This window comes from Coturnix japonica, chromosome 7 (genome assembly GCF_001577835.2).
Source record: "Coturnix japonica isolate 7356 chromosome 7, Coturnix japonica 2.1, whole genome shotgun sequence".
NCBI lineage: Eukaryota > Metazoa > Chordata > Aves > Galliformes > Phasianidae > Coturnix > Coturnix japonica.
This window is the reverse complement of record NC_029522.1, coordinates 18,779,603-18,806,070: the sequence shown is the minus strand read 5'-3', so window position 1 is coordinate 18,806,070 and position 26,468 is coordinate 18,779,603. Positions and strand designations below refer to the sequence as shown.

The 26,468-nt window shown below is 42.2% G+C and overlaps 4 protein-coding genes across 13 annotated transcripts; 2 read left to right on the top strand and 2 right to left on the bottom strand.

Annotated features, from left to right (window-relative positions):
* Nucleotides 1-946: 946 nt before the first annotated feature.
* Nucleotides 947-5,309, bottom strand: DTX3L (deltex E3 ubiquitin ligase 3L). The gene is given in 6 exon segments (XM_015868661.2): nucleotides 947-1,181; nucleotides 1,683-1,900; nucleotides 2,289-3,809; nucleotides 4,556-4,776; nucleotides 4,882-5,288; nucleotides 5,290-5,309. Coding segments are annotated over 6 exon segments (2,457 nt in total). The 3' UTR covers nucleotides 947-1,111.
* On the top strand, nucleotides 5,040-11,070 carry PARP9 (poly(ADP-ribose) polymerase family member 9). 6 transcript variants are annotated; one of them, XM_032445960.1, is made up of 10 exons: nucleotides 5,040-5,151; nucleotides 5,540-5,575; nucleotides 5,896-6,704; nucleotides 7,293-7,520; nucleotides 7,602-7,817; nucleotides 8,259-8,322; nucleotides 8,443-8,817; nucleotides 9,197-9,354; nucleotides 9,630-9,804; nucleotides 10,227-11,070. In XM_032445960.1, exons 3-10 carry the CDS (start codon nucleotides 5,904-5,906, stop codon nucleotides 10,529-10,531), a joined length of 2,322 nt encoding a protein of 773 aa, XP_032301851.1. In that variant the 5' UTR covers nucleotides 5,040-5,151; nucleotides 5,540-5,575; nucleotides 5,896-5,903; the 3' UTR covers nucleotides 10,532-11,070. The 6 variants fall into 6 exon arrangements, with proteins under 6 accessions (XP_032301851.1, XP_015724140.1, XP_032301848.1 ...); XM_015868654.1 differs by having other exon boundaries at nucleotides 5,540-5,765; nucleotides 9,197-9,345; XM_032445957.1 differs by having other exon boundaries at nucleotides 5,540-5,765.
* An 893-nt stretch (nucleotides 11,071-11,963) lies between these two features.
* Nucleotides 11,964-16,886, bottom strand: FAIM (Fas apoptotic inhibitory molecule). 4 transcript variants are annotated; one of them, XM_015868666.2, is made up of 5 exons: nucleotides 16,658-16,746; nucleotides 15,517-15,652; nucleotides 14,920-15,148; nucleotides 13,784-13,833; nucleotides 11,964-12,807 (listed from the first exon to the last, which is right to left on the bottom strand). In XM_015868666.2, the coding sequence occupies exons 2-5, from the start codon at nucleotides 15,625-15,627 to the stop codon at nucleotides 12,658-12,660; spliced, it is 540 nt and encodes a 179-aa protein (XP_015724152.2). In that variant the 5' UTR covers nucleotides 15,628-15,652; nucleotides 16,658-16,746; the 3' UTR covers nucleotides 11,964-12,657. The 4 variants fall into 4 exon arrangements, with proteins under 4 accessions (XP_015724152.2, XP_015724154.1, XP_015724153.1 ...); XM_015868668.2 differs by having other exon boundaries at nucleotides 16,662-16,709; XM_015868667.2 differs by lacking the exon at nucleotides 16,658-16,746 and adding an exon at nucleotides 16,183-16,414.
* Nucleotides 16,887-16,934: 48 nt separating this feature from the next.
* CEP70 (centrosomal protein 70) lies at nucleotides 16,935-26,184 on the top strand. Of its 2 annotated transcripts, none has more exons than XM_015868664.2 (15): nucleotides 16,935-17,067; nucleotides 17,219-17,342; nucleotides 17,653-17,833; nucleotides 18,111-18,280; nucleotides 19,353-19,412; nucleotides 20,085-20,184; nucleotides 20,552-20,640; nucleotides 21,199-21,273; nucleotides 21,834-21,933; nucleotides 22,567-22,737; nucleotides 22,913-23,059; nucleotides 23,513-23,681; nucleotides 24,468-24,582; nucleotides 25,506-25,585; nucleotides 25,978-26,184. In XM_015868664.2, the coding sequence occupies exons 1-15, from the start codon at nucleotides 16,962-16,964 to the stop codon at nucleotides 26,037-26,039; spliced, it is 1,749 nt and encodes a 582-aa protein (XP_015724150.1). In that variant the 5' UTR covers nucleotides 16,935-16,961; the 3' UTR covers nucleotides 26,040-26,184. The 2 variants fall into 2 exon arrangements, with proteins under 2 accessions (XP_015724150.1, XP_015724149.1); XM_015868663.2 differs by having other exon boundaries at nucleotides 25,473-25,585.
* The last annotated feature ends 284 nt before the right edge of the window (nucleotides 26,185-26,468 follow it).

Sequence of the window (26,468 nt, the reverse complement as noted above, 5' to 3'; positions counted from 1 at the left end):
CCTTCTGCCACATCCTGAGCTGCTGCGTCCGCTTGGTCATTACCAGCACCGATGGCATCCTTGTTTGGTCAGTGGGCTTTACAGCACGTTACAGCTACTACTTTTGGTACCTGCACCTTTCCTAGCAGTTCTGATGTTGTTCCTCTATACTTCACAGCGCTCCCTGAGAGGTCAGTGGAAGAGACCACCAGAATATCATCCATACACTGCTGACTTATTTATTATGCACAATGGCTTACACAAATAGTGAAATTCATTAAAGATCACAGCTACATCAGGTAAAACCTGTCTTCCACCAGCACAAAGGCAATTGGCAGCCTACTCAGACAGCAAAATAAAGGCAACACATTTTTATGACTGAATTTAAACTACTATTCTTCCCATTGCTCCCAACAAAGCTGACTTCAAAGTGATATGTAAGCTTCAACACAACAAGAGGCACAGAGACGGAGTCTCATTACCAGAGGTGGCCATAAGCACTGTCACTTTCCTTTTGTTCCAAGGAGGCTCTCTGAGCATTCAGCATTTCTGGACACAATTAACAATACAGCAGCAACTGCAAAGCCTGTCACACACCATTCTCAGTGCCAAATCACTAATGCCATTTCTACCCTGGAAAGGAAAAACAGCAAATGATGGTGGCCGTATACAGCTGATACTGCACTGCACGCATACAAATCTTGCGGCATGTAGGTTCCATGATGCCAACCAGGATGAAGCTGAAGTATTTGGCAGGAAAAAAGCTACTAATGGTTTTGTCAGTTCAGCGGTCAGGCTGAAGGCTTGTGGGAAAAATACAGATCAGATTCACTGGTAAGATGTGAGTAAGACACACAGTGCGCTGTCTGAGGAGTGCAAGTATGGATGCTGGACTTGTCCCAAATTCTGTAAGGTAGGAAGTACAGGGAAGAACTGTTCACAGAAGCAAGTCATGTGCAAAAGGAACGTAGTTTGATCAGGAAAGATTACTTTTCTTAGCTCATAGGGAAATACAAGAGACTTAAGTGTAGCAGCTGAACAGACCAACTTCTCTCTTCGTAGTGCCACAACAGTGAAAGAACTGCTGCATGTTGAGTTATCACACTTCAGAGTTGACGGCTGGTACATTTCTTCACTCAATTCCTCTTGCTTTCAGTTCTGACCGAACCCTCTTCAGATAATCAGGGTCAGGGTAACCAAAACTAGAAGAAGAAGAAAAGAAAGACTTGGGTTACTTGTACGGAGGGGCACTTCGCAGCCCTACAGAACCTGCTCATCAAAATGTCTTAAAAGAATTCACAAGTTTTATGCACGCGCTTCTCACTGTAGAGAAGACAGACCCCATGTTACAGGCACAGAAAGGGTCAAGCTAAAAACCCTTAGCTCATTGCCACTGTAATCTTCTCAGGCCCATCTCCATACCTTTTCCCCTTCTTCCCTTCTCCAGGGGTGTGGGTCCCCCACCCCAATGAATCACAGAACCGGGCCATAAACCATTGACAAAGCATTATAAAGGCTATGAAAACAGTTCAAGTCTGAATCCAAAGTACCTTCCACAATCACTGTGCAAGTAATAATCCGTAACTGTTCAGATTTGCCAGTGCCACTGAAAATCTGAACAGCCTAATGAAGAAAAAATACAGGGAAACCTTCCTGCTACCACTGGCAAAGCGGTGTAATTAACGAACATGAAGACTACTTACTTCGCTGGTCCACCATACATGGAGGTTTTGTGGTGAATATCATTCCATGTGATAACATCCTTTGCACCAGTAGTACGCGAATTCCCAATTGTAAAAATCAGTTTTTGGTTAAAGGCTCTTCCAAGGAGCTTCAGAACTTCTTGCCCTTCCTCATTGTCTGGCAAATACGCCTTGCGAGTAATTCCAGAGTAAGGTTTCCCCGGGTTTGGATGGTTCTGCTGTTTTATAGGAAAACAAAAGAACACTTTATCACAAATCCTTTGAAAGCAGAAATCACAATCCCAGCCTCTGCAGTACTTTCTATCTCCACCTTTGATCCATTCAGGACACAGCATGACTTACGGGATACTGATCCACAGATTTCAGTTCAGTTATTCTGAACATACAGTTTTCAGACAGGTACCTCACTCCTGCTGCATACAAAATGGTTTGAGCCCTACATTACTTCACTGCACTTAAAATCACTGAACACTTGCAGACTTGTATAGAAGACAGTAATGTCTCTCAAACACAAGTATGACATGACATAAAAAACACTGAACTTTGCACTCAGCACTGGTTGTGCTGGAGGGAAAGTACATTTCATGAATCTCCAAATATACTTACAGTTTGAATACCGCTCTGCATAATGTATTCAATCGCAATAGTACCACAACTGGGATAGCCAGGGAGAGGTGTAGAAATCCTTCTAAAACACATTCTTCCCTCTGGTTGATCTCCTTGCACGAGCCCATAGACAGTATTACAAACAGGACAAGTTTGCTTGTATTGCAAAGCTGTTTCGATGCAACTTTTGCAAAACTCATGTTTGCACTTTGTCAGGATCGCTTTATTGCTAATTTTCTCCATGCAAATAGGGCAGGTATCATCATCGGTGTCTTCTGTCTTCGCCTTAGCCTGTTCTGTGGATGAATAACTACTCTTTTGCCTGGCACCATATTTCTCCCACACTCCCGAAGCTTCCTGGTTGTTGAGATCAGAGGACAGCAGTGCCCTTTTCTCAGTTTCTGAAGGGTCTTCAGCATTAAGAAGGTACATGATGCGCCTTTCAGCATCACGGAGATGTTTTGGTAAACCCCATAAAATTAATTTGTCATCCTTCTTCTTAAGTTTTACATACAGGTTTTCCAACTGCTTTTCATCCAGAAGCAGATTTAATTTCCTTTTCTGGTCTTCTGAAAGCCTCCAGCTGATGAGTTTTTCTCTTAGCATTGCAAAGGCATTCTGAAATCTGTCAGTGAAACTTTCAATAGAATGTGAAAGCATATCAGAATTTTTGGTCCCAGACTTAAATACTAGGAACACCTTCTGGCTACCTGAGCTGCCTATCTTTTCTATTACAACATCAAAGCTTTCTTGAATGTCTTCAATTTCTTTTCTTAACACAGGTTCCAACAGCTTAAACACAGAAGCATCAACTTCAATGCCATTCCTGTAGGCGTTCAGCTCAGACATCCTGGCATCCTTTTCATCTCGGTTGTTCTCTTTTACCTCTCCTAGAAATTTTTTGGCAACCATAATCTCATTTCTCGGTCCACGGAGGAGCAATTGATTATCTTCCTGTTTGATGAGAAGATTAGTAAACTTAGCATTTAGTTTCATTATTGCCTCATTCCACTGGTAACTGTTTGCTATGGGAATGTCTTCCTGTGCCACATCTTTGGCAGCCTTCTGGAAAGCGTTGATAAAAAACTCATTAGCTTTTTGTATTGATGAGGGACTCGTATCAGAAAGGAAGGAGATGGATGTGTTTCCATTGTAATGATCTTTACTTTTTATACGCACTCCAAAACGTCTCTGCATTTCTTTAATCTGTTCTTTGCAGGTATGACAGAAATACTCATAGATAGCTGATGGAACTATAAGCGCATTCATTTCTTCAGTATTCAGACCGTTCTCATCTTCCAAACCTTTCTTACTTTCAGAATGCAACTTGTTGCCTGCAAGGACGTCTTTAAAGTAGCAATAAGCTTTTTCGATATCTGTATAATCTCCTGTCAGTTTCTCAGAGCCATCAGCATCAGGATTTCCTTCTCTTTTTAAGTTTGGACAAATAATGGTAATTCTCTCCCTCTGCTGTTCAGTGAACATACTGGTATTCAACACTGCAGATACTGTAAGAAAAATCTAAAGAGAAAACAAGAAGATGTCAATATATATATATGCTTTTTTTTCCCCTAAGGTTCTCAGCTTGGTGCTTCTATGTTCCATGTAAGAAAAAGCTTGATGCAACTCTGTGCGGGGCCAGATTAGTACTGACAAACTTGCACAGTGTTTGATGTCAGGTATACCAAAATGATGTACGTGTAAGTAGTTAGCACATGATGTGCTCTACACGCCATGCCCCAAAAGCTACATCTGTGCTGCTATGCAGAGCAGGACAAGCTCTGTGGGCCAGATATCTGTCTTGGCAGGGCCACGGCAGCCTCACATAGCACAGAACTCAGCCCTGTGGCTTACCTCAGGACACAGCTGAACCCTTCTGTGTGACTTTTAGTTCAAAGGGTCTAAAAGGCCATTTGTTGTGCTACCAGAGCAGGTTTTTTGTAAGACTGAAGTACTCCGCCATAGTGTTAGAGGTACCACCACTGGGAGCAGTCTTTGGTGTGCCAAACCTGCCTGGGCCTTGTTTTTGGAGTGATGGTGCCAAAACCACACCGGGGAACATGCTGAGATGCAGATGGGTTGTGGCAGAGCACTCCAAAGTTGCTCCCATGTATTGACAAAGCCATCAAGAGTGATGTGTGGTACAACATACTGAAGTGCTCTGACATACTGCATTGCGATGGAGAGCAGCACTGCTCAGCCTTCCCTATAGGCCATGCAGGACACCAGCAGATGGGTGCTGCTCCGCACAGCTCTCCCAGACGTACCTTTTTTGTCAGCACTTCATCTGCTCCATCCTGGTGTCCCTGAGCTGCCCGCAGCTCCGTTGCTCCGGGCGGGGAGAGGTGCTGTGCTTGGCCGCGTTCTGCCTGTACCGTGGCCGGTCCCTCCCTCTGAGCCCCTGCATCGGGCTGCAGGATGACGACCTTCAGCCCCTTTCCCCCCAGCTCCAAGGTGTGATCCGAGCGGGACTCCACTCTCTTCTTATCTGCGGGCATTGCGATAAAGTCATGACAAGGGCTGCGGGAGCCGTTCTCGCACTCCCAAGATGGTTCCTCCCGGCGGCCATGCCGCACCCCCCGCCCGGCCGTACCTCGCTCGTGCTGGAAGTACACCCGGTACGTGCCGTGTTCGGAGCCCGCCTGCACCTCGCACTCTCCGCCTCCCGAGCGCTTGGGAGACTGGAAGTAGCTGTGCAGCTTCAGCATCGCCTTCTCGCCGCCGTCGGGCGCGGGGCAGAGCCGCACCAGCAGCGGTACATCCATGGTGCCGACCGACCGACGGCCGCTTTCGCTTTTACTTTCGCTTTCCGCTGTTCCCCGCCCCGGGCCCCGTCCCACCTGAAGGCAACGGCGGCGCTGAGGTAACGGACACGTACCCGGTAGGAGAGCGGCTCGGCGCGCTGAGCAGCCCGCGGCCGGTGAGGGCCGAGCGGGCACAGCTGGGCGCGGGGCGGCCGGGCCGGTACCGAGCGCTGCCGCTGAGCGCAGACAGGGCACGGCCGGGCTGGAGAGCGGCCATCGAAGGGCGCTTAGCGTGGGGGAGGGGGCAGGCTGAGCAGCTTCACCTGCGGGTGGGAGGTGGCTCTGCCTGCTCGGAGCGGCTCCTCGGGGCAACTCCTGGGCTGCGGAGCAGCGCTGCTGCCATGGGGAGGTGAAGCTGCCCAGCTCCGCGTGCCCACCGCTCGGCTCCTGGCGGCGAGCACGGGCGCTGCAGCGTAACGTGTTTCGTCTGTGCTGTTCTTACGGCAGAGCCAACGGAGAGCCCAGAAGACAAGAGCGGGGCAGGTAAGGCTCTCCCTTCACCGCACAGCACATGTGGTTCACTGAAAACTGCAGCCGCAATTGCTACTGGAAGGCGTTGTCACGGCACGGCCGAACGCAGCACACAGAGACATGGACAGGTTTGAGCAGCAGGACCGGGAGAGCTGCATGAGGTTCAACGAAGCTAAGGGCCAACACCAGCAGGGAATGAAGGGTCCGTGTGTTCTGATTGCTTTGCTCGGTTGTGCTTTCTAAGCCTTTAAAAAAGGGAAACGAAAGATCTGACTGTTAAAAGTTCTGTTGGTGCTTTACTGGATCTGACTTTATATTATCCTATATTCCAGGGCTGAGAATGGATGAGGGCAGTGTGACGATCCCCGTCAATAAGGATACTTATGATGTTCTTAAAAAGAGAGAGAACAACCTACGTAACGTCGTTTACAAGAAGTTTGCCTGTACTTTGACCTGCATGGAACAGGCTGCTGAAATATACAGGAAAGTATTAACACAGGGAATTCAGCTGTCGGTCTGTAAGGATGATCTTACAAGACACAAGGCTGACGCTGTGGTGAATGCAGCCAATGAATATCTAGAGCACACAGGAGGTCTTGCTTTAGCTCTGCTGAACGCCGGAGGGCCAGAAATAGCAGAGGAAAGCAGAAATCATATTAGAAAACATGGCAAAGTCCCAACTGGCACAATAGCAGTGACAGGGGGAGGGAGGCTTTCGTGTAAGAAAATAATCCACGCCGTTGGCCCACTGTGGTACCCGTCGGAAAAGGAGAAATGTTGTGTTCTACTTGAGGAAGCTGTGGTGAGCGTTCTGAGATACGCCAGTGACCCAAAAAACGATATCAAGTCAGTGGCTATCCCAGCAATGAGCTCGGGGGTTTTTGGTTTCCCACTTAATCTGTGCGCTCAAGTGATTGTGATGTCTATAAAGCTATTTGTTGAGACCACGCCAAGCTGCCTCAAGGAGATCCGACTGGTGAACATTTGTGAGCGTACAGCAGCAGAAATCAAAAGGGCGTGTGAGATGTTTCTGGGTGAAGGCAGCTCCACTGTTCCAGCTCCACTAAGCCAGCCCGTAGCTGTCATCAGACACGGAAACGTTCGATTGCGTATCATAAAGGGATACATTGAAGAGCAAAGGGTAAGTCCGTCCTGCAATGCAATGAACACACAGCTGCCTCCAAGTCTCTGCAGGCTTTGGAACCTCAGAGGACAGAACATGTGTTGTATTGGTCCACTCAGTCGTTATTTAAAATAGGGACTGAGCATTAGGTTTTGTCTCTTGCATGCATGCTACTATAGGATTACAGTAAGAAGCAAAATACTGGGTGATTAATAATTAATAATAATATATCCTTATGTTTTATCTTCTAATAACATGGTAGGAGTTTGCATCTTACCATGCATTCCCTAGAAGTCTATTCTTACTTTCTGCCTTTTGTTCTCTATTTTACATCCTCAAATAACTTGCAGAGGCGATGATGTGCACCTTACCTTTAAATGCTGCATCATTTAAATGGAATCATTTAATTTCCTGGACAGAAAATGTGATGCAAAAGATGTCAGCTTAGTCATAGTATTCCAACAGAGGTACTGGACTGACAGCTGCATCACAGGAAGAGCATTTGCTTTTAGTGAATATAACTTCTGCATTAAAGAAGTACCTTTGTTCTAAGCTTACAGGTAGTAGACTTGAATTTGGCTTAAACTTTGAATTCTTTCCTTCCAGACGACAGCCATTGTTAGCTCCGTGTCTTTGGGTGGCGAGTTTTGCTCTCAGATCTCAACACCGATGCTGCAAAAAGCAGGTCCAGGTCTTCAGAGGGACATCCTGTCTCAGCTGGAGCATCTCCACTATTCTAAGGAGTTAATAGTAACCCAAGGGTATAATCTGCCCTGTGAGCTCGTTCTTCACGTCATATGGCCACAATTTAAACACGTGGTGCTACTATGTGAGGTGAGGATCAGATAACTGGATATTAATTGAAGATTTTAACACAGAGCGATGTAAGGACTAAACCGCTTCTTTTTCCTGCAGCAACTGAAGGAGGCAGTTAACAATTGTCTGTGTTTAATTCGGGATTATCCATCGCCCTCCATTTCCTTTCCAGAAAGGAATTGGTCATTAATGCTGCCCAGTGCTACGGTGGCAGAGACCATGATTGAAGAGGTGTTAGATTTTGCCAGGAAATATCCTGAGAAGAAAATAGATGTGCAGTTTGTCCTTTGCCCCGATGACGATGCTACCTATCAGGTAATACATGTGTTGCTAACTACCAATAAGTTGAGCCCAAAATAACTGTAAAAATATCCCAGCAGATGACTGCAAGCTAAAATAACACGAATTCCATTATATTTTAATGTGCGAGTGGCTATTTCTTCAGCAAACTATTTGCCTCTCAGCAAGAGATAATAATCTTCACAAATATTTCTTCCTCACTGATCTGTCATCACCCTGTATGGAGAGAGAGCTCTGAATTTGTCACATCTGTCAGCAGTTTTATAGCAAAGAGTCTACTCTTAACTATGCTAGTTAGGGAGTAAGCATATTCATCAGGGCATTGCTTCAGCGAGTACTTCTGTATCCATCTATATCTATCTAAGCTTCTATCAGAGTAGGGCTTATCTGCTTATCTAACAGATATTTGAAGAGTCTAATAGGTTGTGAATTGCTCCTAAACTTTTCTCTTTCAAGATTTTCCAGGAAAAAATGGATTTAGCAGCCAGCAAACTGGAAAAGAACAGAAGTGATTATTTGAGTAAGTAAAGAACAGACGGGGCATTTCAAGTGAATAAGGTGTAAGGATCTGAAACAACATTCAACATGTTTAAGACTTTGTGACGATGGTACTTTAAAGTTCTTTACTCTTTCGTTCCAGGTACAGAGTCAAGCAGTCAAGGCATAAAGGAGACTGCAGATAATAAACTGGCCATTGAACTTCAAGGGAGACCACATTTTGCGTTGAAAGCAGCAGAATTGTGGATCCAAAGCTTGATACAAACTCTGGAAAGTCACTCTGCCATCATTGAAAACAACTACATTTTTAGTCTCGGTACAAAGGAATATGCAAAACTATCCCGAGTGAAATATTCCAGTGTGTCTGTGTCAGAAAAAGTGACAGATGGGAAAGCAAGCCTGGAATTTCATGGACCCCCAGATGCTGTGATTGATGCAGTGCTTGCAACTGAAAAATTACTGCTTTTTGTGCAAGAGTGTATTACAGCCAAACAAGAGGAACTGCTGCAATTAATGGGTGTGTACAGTCAGTAAGTGACTAAGTAAATAAACATGTAAATAAGGTAAATTAAGCAGCAGCATATAGCTGTGTATTGCTGTGTGGACAGACATGCATTCAATTCACACATACTGAACGCTAGTTTAACTGCCGATAGTACCATACTTTCACCATACAAGCCCTTGAAAGATCAGTTCTTAGCTTTCTGCCTTCAGCAACTCATAGCAACAATATTGTTAATATACAGTTTCCTGTCAACATTAATCTCTGGCATTACTTTGAAGAATGTTTAACATTCCTCGTTCATCATTAAACTACCAAAAGGAATATTGGAACCTTTCACCTTGACTTGGCTTCGGCTATTACAGTATCTAACTTATTCCTTATTTGTTTCCAGGCCAACCAGAAACAGATCAGCTTTCAGAAGGACACCCTGACAAGACAAACACTACTCAACACTTCCAGTTACTACAGGTTGACTCACATCTTCAGGCATTTAAGGATAGACAGAAACAGTTTGAAAGGACAGGGCTTGACATCCTTAAGGTAAATAAGGTATATGTGGCAAAATTAAATCAATTGATATACCTGAAGTAACTTACTTAACGCAAGTTCTTAAAACATATTTTAACTGCTTTCAACTGACTTCAATAAGAGTTGCTGGATAGAAGCATGGTTCTTTCTCTGGATTAGCTGCACACTTAAGATACCTTACTTGTTTTGTGTTCAATGCATACAACCTAAATCAAAGGTTCTTCCATTGAAGAGCATAGCCCGAACAAGAGCACTTGCGCGTTTCATGGGTAACTGTGTGCTTATTTGCATTACAGATTGAAGAAATACACAATCCACTTCTATCTGCTGCATTCCAACAAATGAAAAAAAATCTCGAAGAAAAAGGAGTTACCTCCAAAGGATCCCATAAGTTATACCAGCGTGTTCCTGCTCAGTTCTGTAGCTCAGTATGCCAAACTGGATTTCACAGAATATACTCTCCACCAACAGGTAACGTCACTTGCTTTGTCATCTTTAATCCAAACAAACAGTGACTGACAACTGAAGTTGGATTAAAATCAGAAATTATGACTACACTACACAGGAACCACTTCTAACCAGCATTAAGAGTCTTATGAGCTTACTGCTTTCTGCCCTGACACTGCAGTCAGCAAGGCTCTGGGAAGATAAACCTGGATTCCTTTCTAGCCCAACCACTGTTCACAAAATTCACAAAATTCTTAATGTACACGTAATGCCACGGCCAAGTTTTACTTTGTTGTAGCAGTCTTTAAAGAAGGCCTGAATCTGTATTTACTTGTTGCAAACATGCATTCAGCAGCCTGATGAGAGGCAAACTTTCAGTTCCACCACCCCAAGAGAGTCAACTGTTAAAGACATTTTTTCCTTATATTTCTGTTTTTTTTTCCCAGACCAAAGATACGGAGCTGGCATCTACTTTAAAAGGAACCCAGACAGCCTAATTGAGGATAACGAGAAGGAAACAGACTCTAAAATCTATGTGTTTGAGGCTGATGTATTAACAGGGTTATATACTAAAGGCAAGCAGTCTTACATTATACCACCAGCAGTGGAAGGAGATGCCAGTACATTATATGACAGCTTAGTGGATGATATAAGCAATCCTGACACCTTTGTCATTTGCAACAGTCTTCAAGCCCTTCCATGTTATTTGCTGACTTGCTCCAATGTGAAGGAGATTCCCATGGACCTCTGAGGAAACCAGCAGCATCCTGAGGAGAAATTAGTCAGAGCTGTAGCTCTTGGGAAGCGCCCCCTCAGAACAAGTTCTACTGCTTAGATTTTATAGATTTTTAAGAGGGTGCTCTTGAAACCGCTAACACACTGTGACCTAAGGGCTTCTTGGCAGCTCTGAAACAGCCTTAAGCTGATAACATTAAGAAGATTAGAACACAGTGATCTAGAATTAAAAACAAATTGAAAGCCTCATAAAATAGTTTATATGCCTTATAGTTTTCTTAGCATGTGACTATGTATTATAGGTTTGCATTTTCTTTCTTTCATTACACACAAGAAATCAAAGTTGCTTTGGTTCTTACATTTCTGAATGCAGCACGATGTGTGAAAGCATCAGGTGAATGCTGTTTTCCACCTCAGGTTTTGCTGCTCATTAAAGTTATGACAAGCGTGAGGCAGTTCTTCAAGATTTCTAACAGTAGTTGCTATTAGTTTTTCTTAGTTAAGAGATTCCAAGCAGTATATTCATGTATTCAAAATAAAAGAGTACAAAAAATATTATCAGCTCATCTGTTATTTTTCCTCAGAGCATTTAAAGATGGGACTTGAACCATATTTGAGATTTCCCAGTGCTGTTCAATCTTTCTGAAAGGCTATCTCACAAGCAGAGAACTGGTTCAAACCACAACCCCAAGCTGCTCTGCAGTGAGGTGCCTTACTGATACACTGCAGAGATTATTTCAACCTTACTGTGACTAGGTACATCCACAGCACATGCCTAAGAGCTATTATACTCATTTCAATTTAAAAGGATTCAGTCCAGCCCTTGGGTACTTTAAAACTTTCTGCAGAAAAGCCTGAAATTGTGTCTAGCGTTAGAAGAGTTTAAAACAAATCCACTGTCTGAAACTAGAAGCAATCCAAAGCATTGAAACCCACTACTTACGGCTGCAACCGAACACCGCATCTGGTTCTAACAGTGGCGTAATGCAGAAATAAGGGCTTGTCAGTCAATATCAGGTCTGCTTTTAGACTGGAAAGTCACGTATGGTAAAACCGTAATTATCTGGGGAGAGAGGCCTGCACAAAACTATTAAAAGAACCCCCATGAGATTGTGCTTCCAGAGCTGCTGAGCCTTACAACACAGATTTGATCCACGTTTAAATAAGACTTACAAAAAACAATTGCTAATGAGTTCCTAGCATGTTTGTATTTTACTTGCAGTTCCTAAAATAACATTCATAATGGTCACAAACCCCGAAGAAAATAAGTTATAAAAAGTCTAATTCTGAAGTCTGAAAGGAAAAAGTTGTAAGTGGAAAAAGATTTTTGGCCCACTGCAAAATGCTACTTTAAAATAAAATCAGGATTTTTTAAAAGTTATTTCTATCTATATTGTTTGGTTGGATGGGAGCATGTTTAAAATCAGCACAGAACTTCAGAACAAGCATCATTTTAGCAAACACCTTTAGGATTCTTTTGGCACAGCATCTCACCTTTCCTCCTGCTGTGAGTAACCAACAGTTTTCATAGCTAAGTAACATTTCAGTACAGTTACACAAAGACTGGTAAAAAATATATTTCTTTAATAACCTTTTTTATTAATTTATGTAACAAATTTCCTAACTGCATCTGAAGAACACTGGAAGTACATTTGAAAGAAAAAACACAGAGAATTTTAACAGCTTTTTCCAGTGCTCAGCATGTACTCTCTCCCTCTACATAAAGTATTCAGTATTACTGAATATTTTGGCTTTTTTTTTCCTAGCATATAATTTCTACTTGAGCGCACCTGCCCTCTCTGCACTTAGTGATATATTTCTCTATGTAGCTTTTTAAAAGCAGGTAATGTAACATGTTGTATTTAGTTACGTCTATCTGGTCCTCAAGATGAATTTCATGTACAGAAGCTAGGAAATGAACCCAGCACAAACCTGACGTACCGTGTGTTCTACGTGTAGTAGAAGAGTCCAGCTGGAAGGAACCTACAATGATCAGTGTGTCCAACTGCCTGACCACTGCAGGGCTAACCGAAAGCTAAAGTGTGTTATTGAAGGCATTATGCAAATGCCTCTTATTTAAATAATTACCACAGTAATTAAAAGTACCTGATCTGAGTCCTACAACAATCAGTTAACTAGGAGCTACTCCACAGCCTCTGGAATTTCTCTGTCGTCCACAATAAGAGTGTGAATAATTCCTTCCTTTCGTTTTCCACTACTGACGGCCTTAATGTAACAGCTGTGATCACCAACACTGAAGTGAGTTTCAGTCCCATCTTCTACAAATTCACCCTGGAAGAAAGGAGACAAGAATAAAAACAGGCTCCCTTTTCAGTAAAATAACCACTCAGAGCATCACACTGTTTACACGTCATGGTCACTTGTCTCTCTCTTCATTACTGCAGCCATAGGCAGCTACTGAACAACACTGCAGAGCTTTGGGCTGCCAGTTAAAGAGTGGGTTTTCAAATGGCAGCCAACTTTTCACACTGTCAGTTCATTGGTGCCCTCTGCAGCAGGATGAACAGATCCCCAATCTGAGTACACGCCATGCATTTTAAATGCACAACTCCTAACTTCCCCTTTGCAGTTTGTAGATGCAATTAGATAACTTCTGATTCTGGAGTTTGTATCCATCCTAGTGCCAGCTCTGGTGAGAAAGCACATCCTTCAGTGGTGAAGAAACCTCCATAAAACGAAAAGCCATCAGATATATTAAGATTTTAAAGTGTTGATCAGCTACACGTATTAATGCAGATGTGACAAAAGTTTTATTTGTTCCAACAAGATGAACTAAGCCCAAGGTACTTAGGAATCATCCGTAAATGGACAAAAAATTCACCAGCCATTAAAGAGCACAGCTGTTCAACTTTCAGTCACAACTAATGTGAGCCTGTCTGGATGAGGTGGCTCTACAGTCTGCATCGAACTTGAGTCCCTCCCACTCTCCTGAGCATTTTCTCACTAGAAACCCTGGACAACCGACCCAGAAGGTTCATCTGTCCAAAAAGCATAGCAGCGTATATTTTTATATGGACAGACTTATGGCATCTTAAATGGTAATCCAGGAGACAAAGTATTCTGTTGATTAATACAGTAAAGAATGAATCAGCAGCATACAGGTCAAGGTATACCCCTGCTCCACACCCAAATGACACAACATACTCCTTGCTGCGGCTTAGTGAGCACATCACAGATAAGCACCATGGCTTACTTTGGTTACATTAGAGCCACTGGCTATGAAAAACCTGTGGAAATGATCACATACCGCTGTCTCCATTTTTTCACCGTTGCACCACACATCCATAGTGTCCTTTTCTGTGAATGAAAGAAAAAAAAAGGTAGAAAGGACTCTCCCTCCTCCTACAGACAGACTTTTAAATAATTATGAAGAGAAGGATACCAGGCTACCTCTTGGCACTGAACCTGCCTTTCTTTCCCCCCAGCATCTTTATCTCAGGGCAGTTCATTCTGTCCTTGGGCTCAAGAATTAACCACAGCCCAGTGTGTCTTGTGCCCTTGTGTAACCATAATGCAATACCAAAGTGGAAGTTTCACCACTAGATGGCATGGACAAATTCCTCAGTGGATCCCTTCCTCCATTCTTCTTGTAATGTACTTTGGAAAAGGGGGCAGAGGAAAAGAAATCTTGCAACTGATAAAGTATGCAAACATTATCTGAAGGTTATAGGTTAAGACCACAGTTAAGAAGCAGTGCAGAAAACAGCATGCTGATTAATCTATGAAAAAACAATGAGTGACAGCAATACACCTCTTTTCACAACTCCTTAACTTTGGCTTACGGTTTGTAAGGGAAATTCCAGTTATTGAGTTAATAAACAACAGTGCTGTATAAAACTACACACAGGTATAACAAGATTACCATTTTTCTGCCTGTCTTTGTTATCTAATTCCAACATTCTCCAAACCACACAGGGTTTTATGCTGCAACAGTGCTAGCCACTCGTAGCAACTGGACAGACCGATACCATGCAAAAGGCATTACAATAACAGTGTGATGACAGAAGAACTGGCACAATAAAAAGGTGCTCTAAAGGAATAAGACTGCTCACCCATATCAGAAGATTCCAGGTTCACAGTGGAAAGCTTCACCAAGAAGGGATCTCCAGAAAGAGATCCTCCCCCAGCAGCAGCCAGCCCTTAAATGAGGTCTAAGAGAGGCGCAGTCAGGCTCTACCCCTGCTGGTTGTAGGGGTGAATTGCCCTCACCTGTGCTCCCAGGGCTGACTGGGTCCTTTCCCCAGGTGCTCCATCAGTGTTTCAGGCCGTGACTCAATAGTCCCAATACACCACTGAACTATGCTTTCTCTTAATTACCAATTACTAAATGCATACAGCTACTTTTTGAAAGCAGCGAAATGAAGTCATTCAGTATTTACTTACCCAGAACAATTCTATAGTCTGTACCACCCAAGCTCAGTATCCAAGTGTTGGTTGTTTTTGACCTGTTCTCCATATATTTCTTGGGGCTTTTTGCATTGATCTCCAAAGTATATTCATGTGTAAAGCCACTGACTGCATCGATGTTAATAGTAGCTCTTGTTTTGGACGCTCTAACAGTGAACGTTTCTTTACCCACCAATTTAAACATCCATTCTTTTCGTATCTCTTCCTGTAGATGAAAACACAGACAACAGGTATTAATTGATAAACCTGAGAATGTGTTTTAGTACTTCAGAAAAGTGCACCAGAACTCAGGAAACAGCCCAGTACTTAACTGCCTTTTTTACCCGCAGGTGCAAACATGGAATACTTTGTAAATACAGAGCGCCTCTGCCCAAGGATGGCAAAGCACTTCACCATACTCACACCTTAATTGTAACTGAGACAAAATATGATGTTCATTACACGAGGTAAAGTCAGCCAACTGAATATACCTCACTTGCACGTAATAGTCTATTGTTTGTTCTGATGACTTCTCTATGGATATACACTTATATAATCGTATTACAGTGAATGTTGAGCATATAGCAATTTCACCTTTCCGTCAACATAGACGACACGCTTTCCTGTAGTGGTCCCGTGCTCAAATTCAATTTTATGAACGCCATCACTTAAAGCTACTTCCCAAACAGCCACCAAATCTGTCATCTTCTCTATGTGGCCGTACCGAGACCTGTGGAAACACCAACAAAGTCAATTAATTGTCATAAGTTTACACAATTACTTGCACGTTCTTGCTTTTAAAATCATTCAAATATGACAAAACATCACAAAAGCAGGCAGGTAAGCAGGCTCGCTCTGACAAACACCATACAAAGATATATACCCATCCAAACTCCGGAGCTTCCAGTTCAGGGGGCAGTATAGTTTAAAACTGTACTTAGGATTCAGATGTTCCTTGCGGGTAAATTTAAGCAGGCTTTAAAATGCAGCATTTCATTTGCTCTCTGAGTAACCCCTTCAGCCTTCTGAACTTGAGAAGTAGTTGTAACAGATAAGCTCATCACCTACTGATTCTAGCAGAAATATTACCTACATCATTTGGGAATGCAACTCTGCACACACAAACACACACAGGGAAGGAGACTGGAAAAGATATCCTTCCATTTAGAACACGTTTAATGTTTGGTACAGCCATAAGTGACCACGGCAGTGGGGGATATCTTTCCAAAGGCCGTACGGGCTGCAGCTCTGCTGTTTTACCTTACTTCTTCTTCACTGAGGGTAACCTCCTCGCGGGATGCCATAGTAAACAAAGGGCTTTTAATCCAACCAGCAGCAAGAAAAGAAGAAAAGCAGGATAGCAGCTAGGAATGCTGAGAATGGATGGAGTTATGACTAACGGATTTGTTTGCTGTGACACAAACATCATTTTCCGGACACAAACTGGTTTTGTGTAAGAGCACGAATGACGAATGAAGAGCACGGCTGTCCTGTAACCACATCTCTCCCTTCAGCTGTGAGGGAACCACACACCCGCATTCCATGAGGCTCAGCACCAACACCAAAGCCACCAACCAGGACTCAAACCGCCTCCAACATCCACTCAGGCCCCTGAACTCGTCCTACAGCGAGTTTACAGCCACAGCCTTTATTTCTGCATTACTCCGCGACGTTCCCTCCCCCATCACTCACTGCCATCCTCACAACCCCTCACACCCACACCCCCCCCTCCTACCCGCCTGCCCCGCTCCGGCCGCGCGGGTCCCTCCTCCCCTCCGCCTCAAGATGGCGGCTGCCCGCCTCCCCGCGCTGACCGTTACCGCCCCACGGCTCAGAGCCCGCCCTCATCGCCCGTTCGGCCGCTTACTTTCCTTGCCTGCTCTTCCTTTCCCTTGGCGGCTCAATATGACGGAAGTATCGCGGTAGTGACACAAAAGGGCGCCGAAGCAAAGCAGAGCGTGTCCGGCTCTTCAGAAAGCACAAATTCGGCTCACTGCATCCATTTCCCCTTCTACCCGGAGCGTCAGCGTGCCTTTTGCATGCCTCAGGTTTCTGCCTCTTCCCAGCTTCAGCAGGAGGAAACGGAATGGGAGACCCTCAACACGCTGCTGTTACGCCATGGAATGGTGCCCATAAACACCCCAGGTAAGGAGTGCTGGTGGTGGAGGTCCTTGGGCAGCAGACATGAAGTCATGAGGTGCTGCTGAAGCCATCGGTTCCATACAGTAACGGTGATGCCATCTTCAAGTACCAAAAGCTTTTGGTTAAGGCGTTGTTTTATGATGTGTGCTTCCAGATGTGATTGCTTTGGACAGTCAGGCCTCTCTGGGAATAAGACTTGCATTAAAAACGTTATTGGAAGACACCGACCGACAACAGAAGATGATGTACGGGCTTATGGAGACTAATCGTAATCTTAGGTAAGGTGCTGTGAAGGGAATTTGCAGGTAGTGCAAAGCAAAAAGCACTATTGCTGCCCGTTTTCTGTCACATCCAAAGCCAGAGACCTTTTTCTTGAGACTTTTGTGCTATATGCAGCAATATTGGCCCAGATCTCCTTGAGCTGTTGTCTGAACTGCATCTGCTCTTGCTTCCCATAGTGGCATATTTCCTGTGCCTGCTGCTGCAGGCTGTTACTGGGCACCATCGGATAATATTTGCCAGGCCTGTGCTTCTTGCAGTGCATTTAGTGAAATGAGTTTAATTTAAATCAAAGATTTGTGTTTCTAGAGATGAGGTACGACAGGAACGAGGTCGGGCATCTCGACAAGAGGAAAGGGCTAATGAATTGGAAAACGTGGTGGAAAGCATTAAGGCAAAAATCCGTCAGCTGGAAGATGAGACAATAGCTAAAGTTTGCCGGCAACAGAATCAGGTCAAAGAACTTCATAAAGAACAGATGGATTCACAGGTAAGTCAGTCTGCAGCACTCAAACTTTTGACTTCTTTTGAAAGCTCACATTGGTCCAAATAAATACAAGTCTCATGTCAAACTTCATATGCTATTTGTAGCTGATTTTATGTTTTACAAATAATTTTCTAGTAATAAATTGGAAAAAATATATGAACCCTTCTTCCACTGGCTGTTTGATTAAGCTTTCTTGGGACCAAGCACCAAGTGTGGGTTGGTGGAGCACCATCTCCAGCCTGTGAGTTCAGTTCAGAATGCTCCTGTTATCTCTTCACAGGCAAAATACCAACAGCAGCAGGAAAAGCTGCAAGAACAGGAGGAGATTATTGCCCGTTTGCAGAGGGAGCTGTGCAAAGCTGGGCTGGAGGAGCAGCAGCGTGTTGCCACTCAAACCGAAATGTTCTGCCGGTTTTGCAAGAGAGCTCCCAAGTCCCTTCTAGATCAGCAGTAAGGAATTTTGTTATATTGGTGAATGACTTGTAACATTAAATGAATAAATGGATTTTAAAGTGACGGTTCTTGATACTTACATGGGAAAAAAAAAACAAGTTGGAGATGTTAGTGCAAGCTGAATGAATGCATGGCAGAAGGTAAAAATTCTCGGCCTCTGTATCCACTAGGTGTCAGCAAAGAGGGCGGAATGGCTTATTCTGGAAACTGCATCTGCTACAGTGATTTTGTTCTGGGACTTGTAACGTTTAGAATGTAAATTTAAATAACAAAGCAAAAAAGCAACAACAACAAAGACAGCTCGGGAAAACAGCTTTTGTGACTGCTGACTGCAAGCAAACTCCAGGCACTTTGTGCATGTTCTGAAAGCCTACATGTCCTGCAGTAACTCTGTTTTTCAGCTATAGTCAGAGACAGCTGACAGCTTCTAGGCCTCAGGTGGCTGTTGCCTTACTGTGCTGGTGTGGCCTGGTCCATCCAGGTCTGCCTAGGATGTTTACCTAGGAGAAATTTTAGAGGGATTGTGTGCCTCTCTCTGTTTCTTATGCCCTCATTAAACAACAAAAAAAGAAGCTCTGAGATTCGTTCCCTGACATTTCTCACCTGTACATACAAAACAGAAAATCTCAGAGTGGTTCAAAAGGAAATGCTGTTTCTCACCTATACGTTTTTCTATGGCTTTATTTCCTTGCAGCCATTTCCTTAGAAAGCACTTGTAGTTTCTCTGGAAGTTCTTAGGCTGTGTGTGACCTGTTCTGTTATATCACCTCCAATGGTCCGTGCAGCCCTACAGCTTAAGACTGTGACAGCTTGTTAAGCTTGCTGGGTGAACATAGCCATGAGATGTAAGGGCTGTCAGGAGGATTTAGCTTTTGTCTCCTCTTGAGTCATTTTGCCACTTGTAATCTAATAGGCATTTAATGTCTCTATATTTCTTTTTTTGGAAAACTGCGACTGATATAAGGGAGAAACAGTCACTTTTAAAATACAGTGTAGCTGTGTAAGCTATCCTGTTCCAATAGATTGGTAACTATATCTTAAGTTCAAAATACCATTTTTCCTTTTTCAGGTTTCTTTGTCTAATCGATTATTATGAATCTCAAATTAATCAAATGAAAAAGGAGCTACGGTGAGTCTCATCTAATGCCTTGTGGTCCTACTGCTAAAAGTTTTCTTTCTCCTTGTTGTTCTTAAAGCTTGGAATGGCAAATGTTCTATTTTCTAGATGTCACTAAAACATAAGAAACAGCCAAACACTGTAATAGTCTTGGAAGTTTGGATTAATCCTGGAAATTTCTCTCAGTCTGAGCAGCTGCGCAGTCAGGCCATACAGCCAGGAGGGCATTGTATTTAGACACATGAGCTATAATCCTTTGTTTGTTTTTCGGCTTTCCCTTTTGTAGAGGTTTACAGGCAGCACTACTGCATTAGCTATGCACAATTCACCCGTTTCCTAAAAAGAAAGAAGGAAAAATAAAAAAGAAATACCAGCTTCTCAGCTCCATCATATTGCTTACATGATACAGAGAAACAAGCAGATACCTGAGAGACATTCCCATAATTTGAGATTATTATCTAGAAAGCTGAAATTGGATTTGCTTGCACTGTAATTTCTCTTGAGGAATAAATGTACTCAATTAGTATATGAAACAGCTTTGCAGAACAATAGAGAAGACCAGTGACAGTATTTCTATTGTGATCGTAGTTTAGTGTATGGAAATTTTGACATGTGTACCTGCAAACTTAGATCTTTGTGCCAATTGAATTGCAATAAGCTGAAACAATTTATTTTCCCTAACAGGCAATATAAAAAAGCTGAAGATCATATACAGAAAGAAGTAAAAAGCAAAGAAAACTTCTTAAATCTGGATGCTACTCCAAATTACAGAGCGCTGCTCACGGTATGGAACTGCTAAGAATAAGCCCATGCGGATCACTGAATGGTAACCCGTGAAGAGCCACACAAAAATGCATGTGTTTGGTTTCTTGTCTGCTTGTTTCTGTCTTCAAAGTTCGTAAACTCTCTGGGCAGCATTCACTGTCTTCATCTTATTATGCAAAGATTGAGTACTTTGCTGTAAAGTTCTCTGCTTCTCCACCTGTGGGCTATACAGCAGGATCTTGATCTTAAAGAGGTCTGTTTCCTCACTTATGCTGTCTTATAATATAAAGCAAATGGGAATCTTTCTTAGCACCTGACATGCTTGAAAGTGTTCAAGCTTGTTGATTACAGAATGAATGAAATTAATAATACAGTGTTTGTTGCAGTCTTTTCAGAATCAGCTTGTTGAAACAAAGGCCAAGAATGAACAACTTTTGCTTGAAAATACAAATCTCAAGAAAGATTTGGAAACAAGGTGAGAAACGTTTTTAAAAGCACATCTCTAGGCTTTGCTTCACAGAGAAGGAAACTGAAAGTGCAGCAACTGTAGAAGCCTAGTGTCAAATCTGCCTTTAAAATCCATTCATAAAATAATTAGCATTTTAATAGGGCAACAACAATCAACCTTTCCTTCCTACACTGCTAATAACAACAGCTCTTAGTGTACGCTGTATTGTCTTGGACAACTGCATTGATATTTACACTTCATTGAGCTAGGGCAGGAACAGTGAATGTGGGCAAAATGGTTCTTTCCACTTTGGTAGCATTACTGCCAAGCCTGACTTCCACTTAAAACCTGCTGGACAGATAGAGAAGCAGGTGGTTTTAGTAAGAAAGCCTGAGCCAGCAAAATTGGTTTGGGTGCTATACTATATCTATTTTACAGTTATTGCCACATGTAATTTGTTGTAGAATTTCATTTCCAGTATGAAGTTATGGCACTAGTAAAGCTTTCTTACTTTTTCACCTGGCTGAATTTTATAGCCGACTTTCAATGCAAGATAGATAATGTGGTATGTTTTCTTTCCAACAGACCAACTGAACAGGAATTAAAACTTTACAAGCACCGAGTGAAGAAACTAGAGAAAACTTTAAAGAAAACTATCCAGTAACTATTTTTCTTCAGTAACTTTCACGAATCCTCTGAACTACATAAAGGCAAAGATGCTCTGCAACCAATCACATAGATAGCAGCTTACAAAGCACGTACCTTATATCACCACAGTCCCTTGGAGCCTGGGTCATGGGCAGCAAATGCTTCTGCATCTCCAAAGATACCCTGTGAATCTCTGAAGTGGTGGCACAGTGTCCAAATTGGTGCACACCACTGTCTCTTTGTAGTTCCATTTTGCCTTTTGGGATTGGAGTGTTACCACAGGCAGTATAGGCAGGACCGATACTTAAACAGAAGTCTAGTAATGACAAAGCGTCAGCCTGGAATTTCACTTAATTATCTGTGTACACGTGTACTGAATACTATATATTTTTATCATTTTACATTATCTGAAAAAGACACTGCTTTAAAAATGTTCAGTTCTCCATTTTACATTCTATTTCAATGATCTTTTCACTCATGCAGTGGGTATGATTCAGTAGTTTCAGGCTGAAAGCCATCCTACCGTACATATTTGGCCTACTGGTGACCTACTGTATGTATTTGGCATGTAGGTCTTCAGGGAGCAGTACCAGAGAAGGAACAGAAGAAAAGAAAGAACCTGAGAGTACTGCAGAAGATCGGCTGCATGCAGTCTGCCAGCAGTACTTACAGGTATGCCAACTTCATTGGTACCATGCCTATCTAGCACTTTCATAACAAAATACGAGCCTTATTTAATTGCATAAACTGAAGCATGCTCTTTTGAACTCTGGAGGAAAGCCCTGAACACAACGTGTAATGTTCTGGCTATGGCAGTTGATATAGGCTACCTTAATGTAAACTACATGAAGTTACTACAAACCAGAGACTAGCTTGGCAAACCTCCAATCAATGATTTAGCCTGAGTTCTCATCAGGATAGAGAACAAAGATCAATGTCCTGTGGAAGGCATTCCTTTCTGTTATGGTTTTAAGAATTACTGAGAAGATGATAGCTTTTCATTTTTCCTTAAGAAAGAACAAATATAGTAAAGCTTAACAAAATATAAACTGTGTAAGTAACAACATTGTGAGAAGATAAACAAAATATTCCCTCCATGGGAAGTCTACGTGCATTACTTTTACTTTTCTTCTACTTAGTTTCTTTTTATATCTTTGAATCTATGACATGCTGAGTGCCTCTATAAAAGTCATAGATGGTAACTTACCAGAAATAGTTATGATTTAAATGATTGTGACTGGTGGTGAGGGAATTTATAATAAAAAGCTTAGTTTGAGTAATAACTTTTTCTATCTATTATTGAAGGTGCTGTCCAATATCGACTCTATTATACGAAGTCCAAGAGCTCCTCCATTAATATACAGGCGCAGCAAAGGGCCAGTGCAAAATTATATTAAAGAGAATGGACAGGAATGTGGATTTGAGCACCTCCCACTCACTATAGAAATGTGGGCAGACCAGCTGGTGGCCCTAAAGGTAACGCACTCTCACACTTAGCTTTGTATCCCTCTTTTAATCTGTTGAAAACCTCACGGTGCTTCTTTATCCAGTGTTCTTGTGCTTTAGTTTGTATTGTTGTCTGACCTGGTGTTAAATGGACAAGATATTTAAGCAGTTACTACAATGAGCTGTCCCCCCTCTGTTTTAAAAGGATTTGCACAGGTCACTGAGAAAACTGTCTCTGGAATTGGTACCCTGGCACACTGCGGATCCACAAGATAACACAGAATCCATACGGGTTCAAGACCTTCAGTTCATAGTAGATGCAGTTTTAGAAGAAATAGAAAACAAGGAAAAGGTAATTCTTCACACGATTAGACTTCTGCATTTCAAAGCCTTTTGGGGCTTAAGAAATAGCTGTGGGAAGAGGTCCAATTCTCCAAGATTACTTTCACATAATGGATAAATTCACCCCGGGGAAGACTGCTTTAATCAAGGTCATTTGACCAACCATGAATTTGCCTTACCCTGTAGTGCTGGGTATTATCCTGTTCCATCTTTTTCTCAGTCAGCATTCAGAATACCTAAACAGACTTAATAAACATCAGAAAACAAAGCTTCCAAAAGAATATTGTTTTCATAAGAGTATTTTTGGCTTGCTGGATATCTCTCTTGAGATTTAAGAATATTCAAAATGCCTCAATTTAATAAGGGAAGTTACACCTGTTTTAATTTGTGGACTAGTTTTAAGAACATCTCGTGGTTAAAAGAAGCAACAACTTAGTAAAGTTACCCTTTCTGCTTCCTGCAGAACAGCCAGACACCATCCTTACCAACACTGTATGCAATAGTCTCTCACTTCCAGAAGCTGTTTGATGTGAATTCTCTGAATGGCATTTACCCACGAATGAATGAGGTGTACACAAAACTTGGGGAACTGACCAATGCTATGAGAAATCTCCATGAGCTCCTGGAACTAGGTAAAGACTCATCACCTACCACTTGTTCAGGCTATTTCCAAAGGAAAAGCTTTGTTTTATGAGCACTTACTTACTAATTCTCCTTTATCAATTGAAACATAAGGTTTTTTGTTTGTTTTAAATTGTTTTGGAATAACAAACTTTGCTCTAGATTTCTTCTCAGTAACTCATTCCAGGGTAAGCATGTTCAGTCCTTAAGAACACCCCTTTACAATCCTAAATGTTTACTTGTTCTTTTAAGTATTGAATGTCAAGAACTAAGTGCCACCAGTAGTCACTTCCAGGTGCCTATTCATTCTCTTCTGGTTTTGCACTTCTGAAGAACAGCAGCTGCTAATCTTCCCTGAGTTCATGGGTTTAGAGGCTTGGCTGTGCTGCAGGGTGTACAGCCAGAGGGCAAGGCTCCTAAACTACTGAAGCCTTCTGAAGTCTCATTCAAAGAGGGAAGCAGACTTCCTGCCTGCCACCACCAACAGGAAATGAAGAAGCTTCTCATCCCCTTGTAATTACAAAGCAATGGAGTTCAGTGGACACCTTCTCACAATTAGTTCATCTGAAACTGAGTGAGGAAAGGAAAAGAACCTGGTATTTTTACCTTTCATCATAGTAGCCAAAGCAGGTTAAAACAAGCAAACAGAGCAAGTTCTTGCTACTAACAAAATATCAGGAAACAGTTCCCTCTATGATACATGAAAGTTCAATAGAATCTGGGCACCTGCAAGAACTGAATTATGTCTTCTTTTCCTGTTATTACTCTTACCAGAAACATGAAGTTGTGTTTTCCAGATAGTTCAGCTCCACCCACCATGGTGGTGGATACAGTTGGGAAACTGTGTGACATAATTAACGAGAATGTGACTGAACAACTACGGCGGCTCCTGGGGACACAAGACATCCACAGGTATTTAGTTCTGTTCCACTGGCAACAGTTCTGCAAACAGAAATCTTATGAACTGACAGAGTTGCCTAAAATTGATACTGGAGGAGACTTCTGTCCTTTGCTACAGTGCTGTGACAGTAAAGGATTTACTACTATCCTACATGGAACAAGTCTTGAACACTTTCTAAAGGGTATTTCTGGTAAATAGAAAAAAATAAGGTTCCCTTAGCACTACCTTGTTGATTTGCATGGATACAGTGATCAAAAAAGCCTCTTAAGCTTATGTTTCATAAGGAGACATAGCAAGTGCTGTATGTTGGTGGGGATGCGAAACTACTTCAAGGTTGCGACTGTAATATTGAAATGTATTAGCTGCTGAGAGAACGTACACCTCAAGCTTCCTGAAAATCTTTCGAGAGCTGGACAAATCATCAACAAATGAGAACACAGAGGTGGTAGCAAGTTGTAAGAGCTTGCATTCAGAATGTGCTGTACAAGTGTACAAAGAGATTAACTGCAGCAGTAAATTTGTAACAGGCAAAGTGAACAACGGTGACACCATCAACCTTTCAGTGCTCCATGCAGTTTTAACTATAGACAAGCTGCTTATAATGTTCTTGCCTCCACCTCTAGCTCTTATACTACCTGGGTTGCTGATATATTTAGCATATACAGGCTGCTGCTCCAGACCAAAAATTACACAGCACTGTATAAGGAGGAAAATATATTGGGCAGAAACAGTGAAATCAAAAATAATCTGACTTTTAACAATTGTTGGCTTCAGGTTTCAGTACATGAGGATGCGTTTTTGGTGCAGGTGTATTTGTATATACTAAGTAACAGTAGTTTCAGAAAGCAGTGACACTGTATGGCAAAAAAGCCAAGAAAACGAACTTAATATGTTCTTATAGTTTTGCAGTAACGGTCTTACTTTCAAATCTCAGTATCATCAATAAGCTAGAAGAACATGAATGCTTCTTTCCACCGTTTCAAGCCCTCATTCAAGATTTGCTCTCTCTTCTAGGTGAGTAACATTTCCATGCTGTAATTATCTCCATGGCAGAGCTCCCTCCCAGGCTGTTAAATAGCTAACACACTTTGTTTACTCCTGGTGTGCAAAAAAACACAAGGAAATTGTGAGAAAAGGTGCTAAGCCTTACCTTGCTCTGCTAAGAAAGCTACTGAAATAATGAAGTTTTCATTGAAAAATGGGGTCATTTACATTCAACCATAAAACTTATAAGCTAAAATAACGTTTTTCTTCCCCCAAAAGCATGAAGAGGTTTGAGGAGTTTATTCTCTGCAGTAGTTTTTTTGCTCACTGGCCGTATTTCTAACACTTAAGCTAGAATTATGATTGAACTTTAAAGTGTTTTATATACAACTCATACAATTCTGCTTTTCATTCTGTTTCAGAGATCAATAACCTGGATGATATTTTACCTACTGTACGAAAGCTGAAATTGGTAGCTAGTTAAGGGATAGTTTGATCTATCCTGGGAAGACTTAACCTGTGAGGCAGCCTTGTTGGTTCACATGTCATTACAGCTACCTCTAACCTCTGTTACTAATGAACAGTTTCAGACTTTTTAATATAAATAAAAGTTTGGCTTTGCCACTTCATTCTTTTAGTTTCTCTGCATTCTTACACTGACCACGAAACAAGAAAAATAACCACAATAACCTGTTCTGTCCTGGAGAGAGGACCAATACATACCGTACTGATATAGGAAACTGAAGCCAACACAAAAGCAAAGACCACAAAGGCACTTACCTTTCTGAATGTAGCTCATCAGCAGGTATGAGATGACGTTGCTCAGAGTGCCCTATAGATGTAATACTTTCATCATTACCTTGGTCGTCTTGAGAGCCTATTTTAAAATGCTGTTTAGATCTTCAGCTAGGTT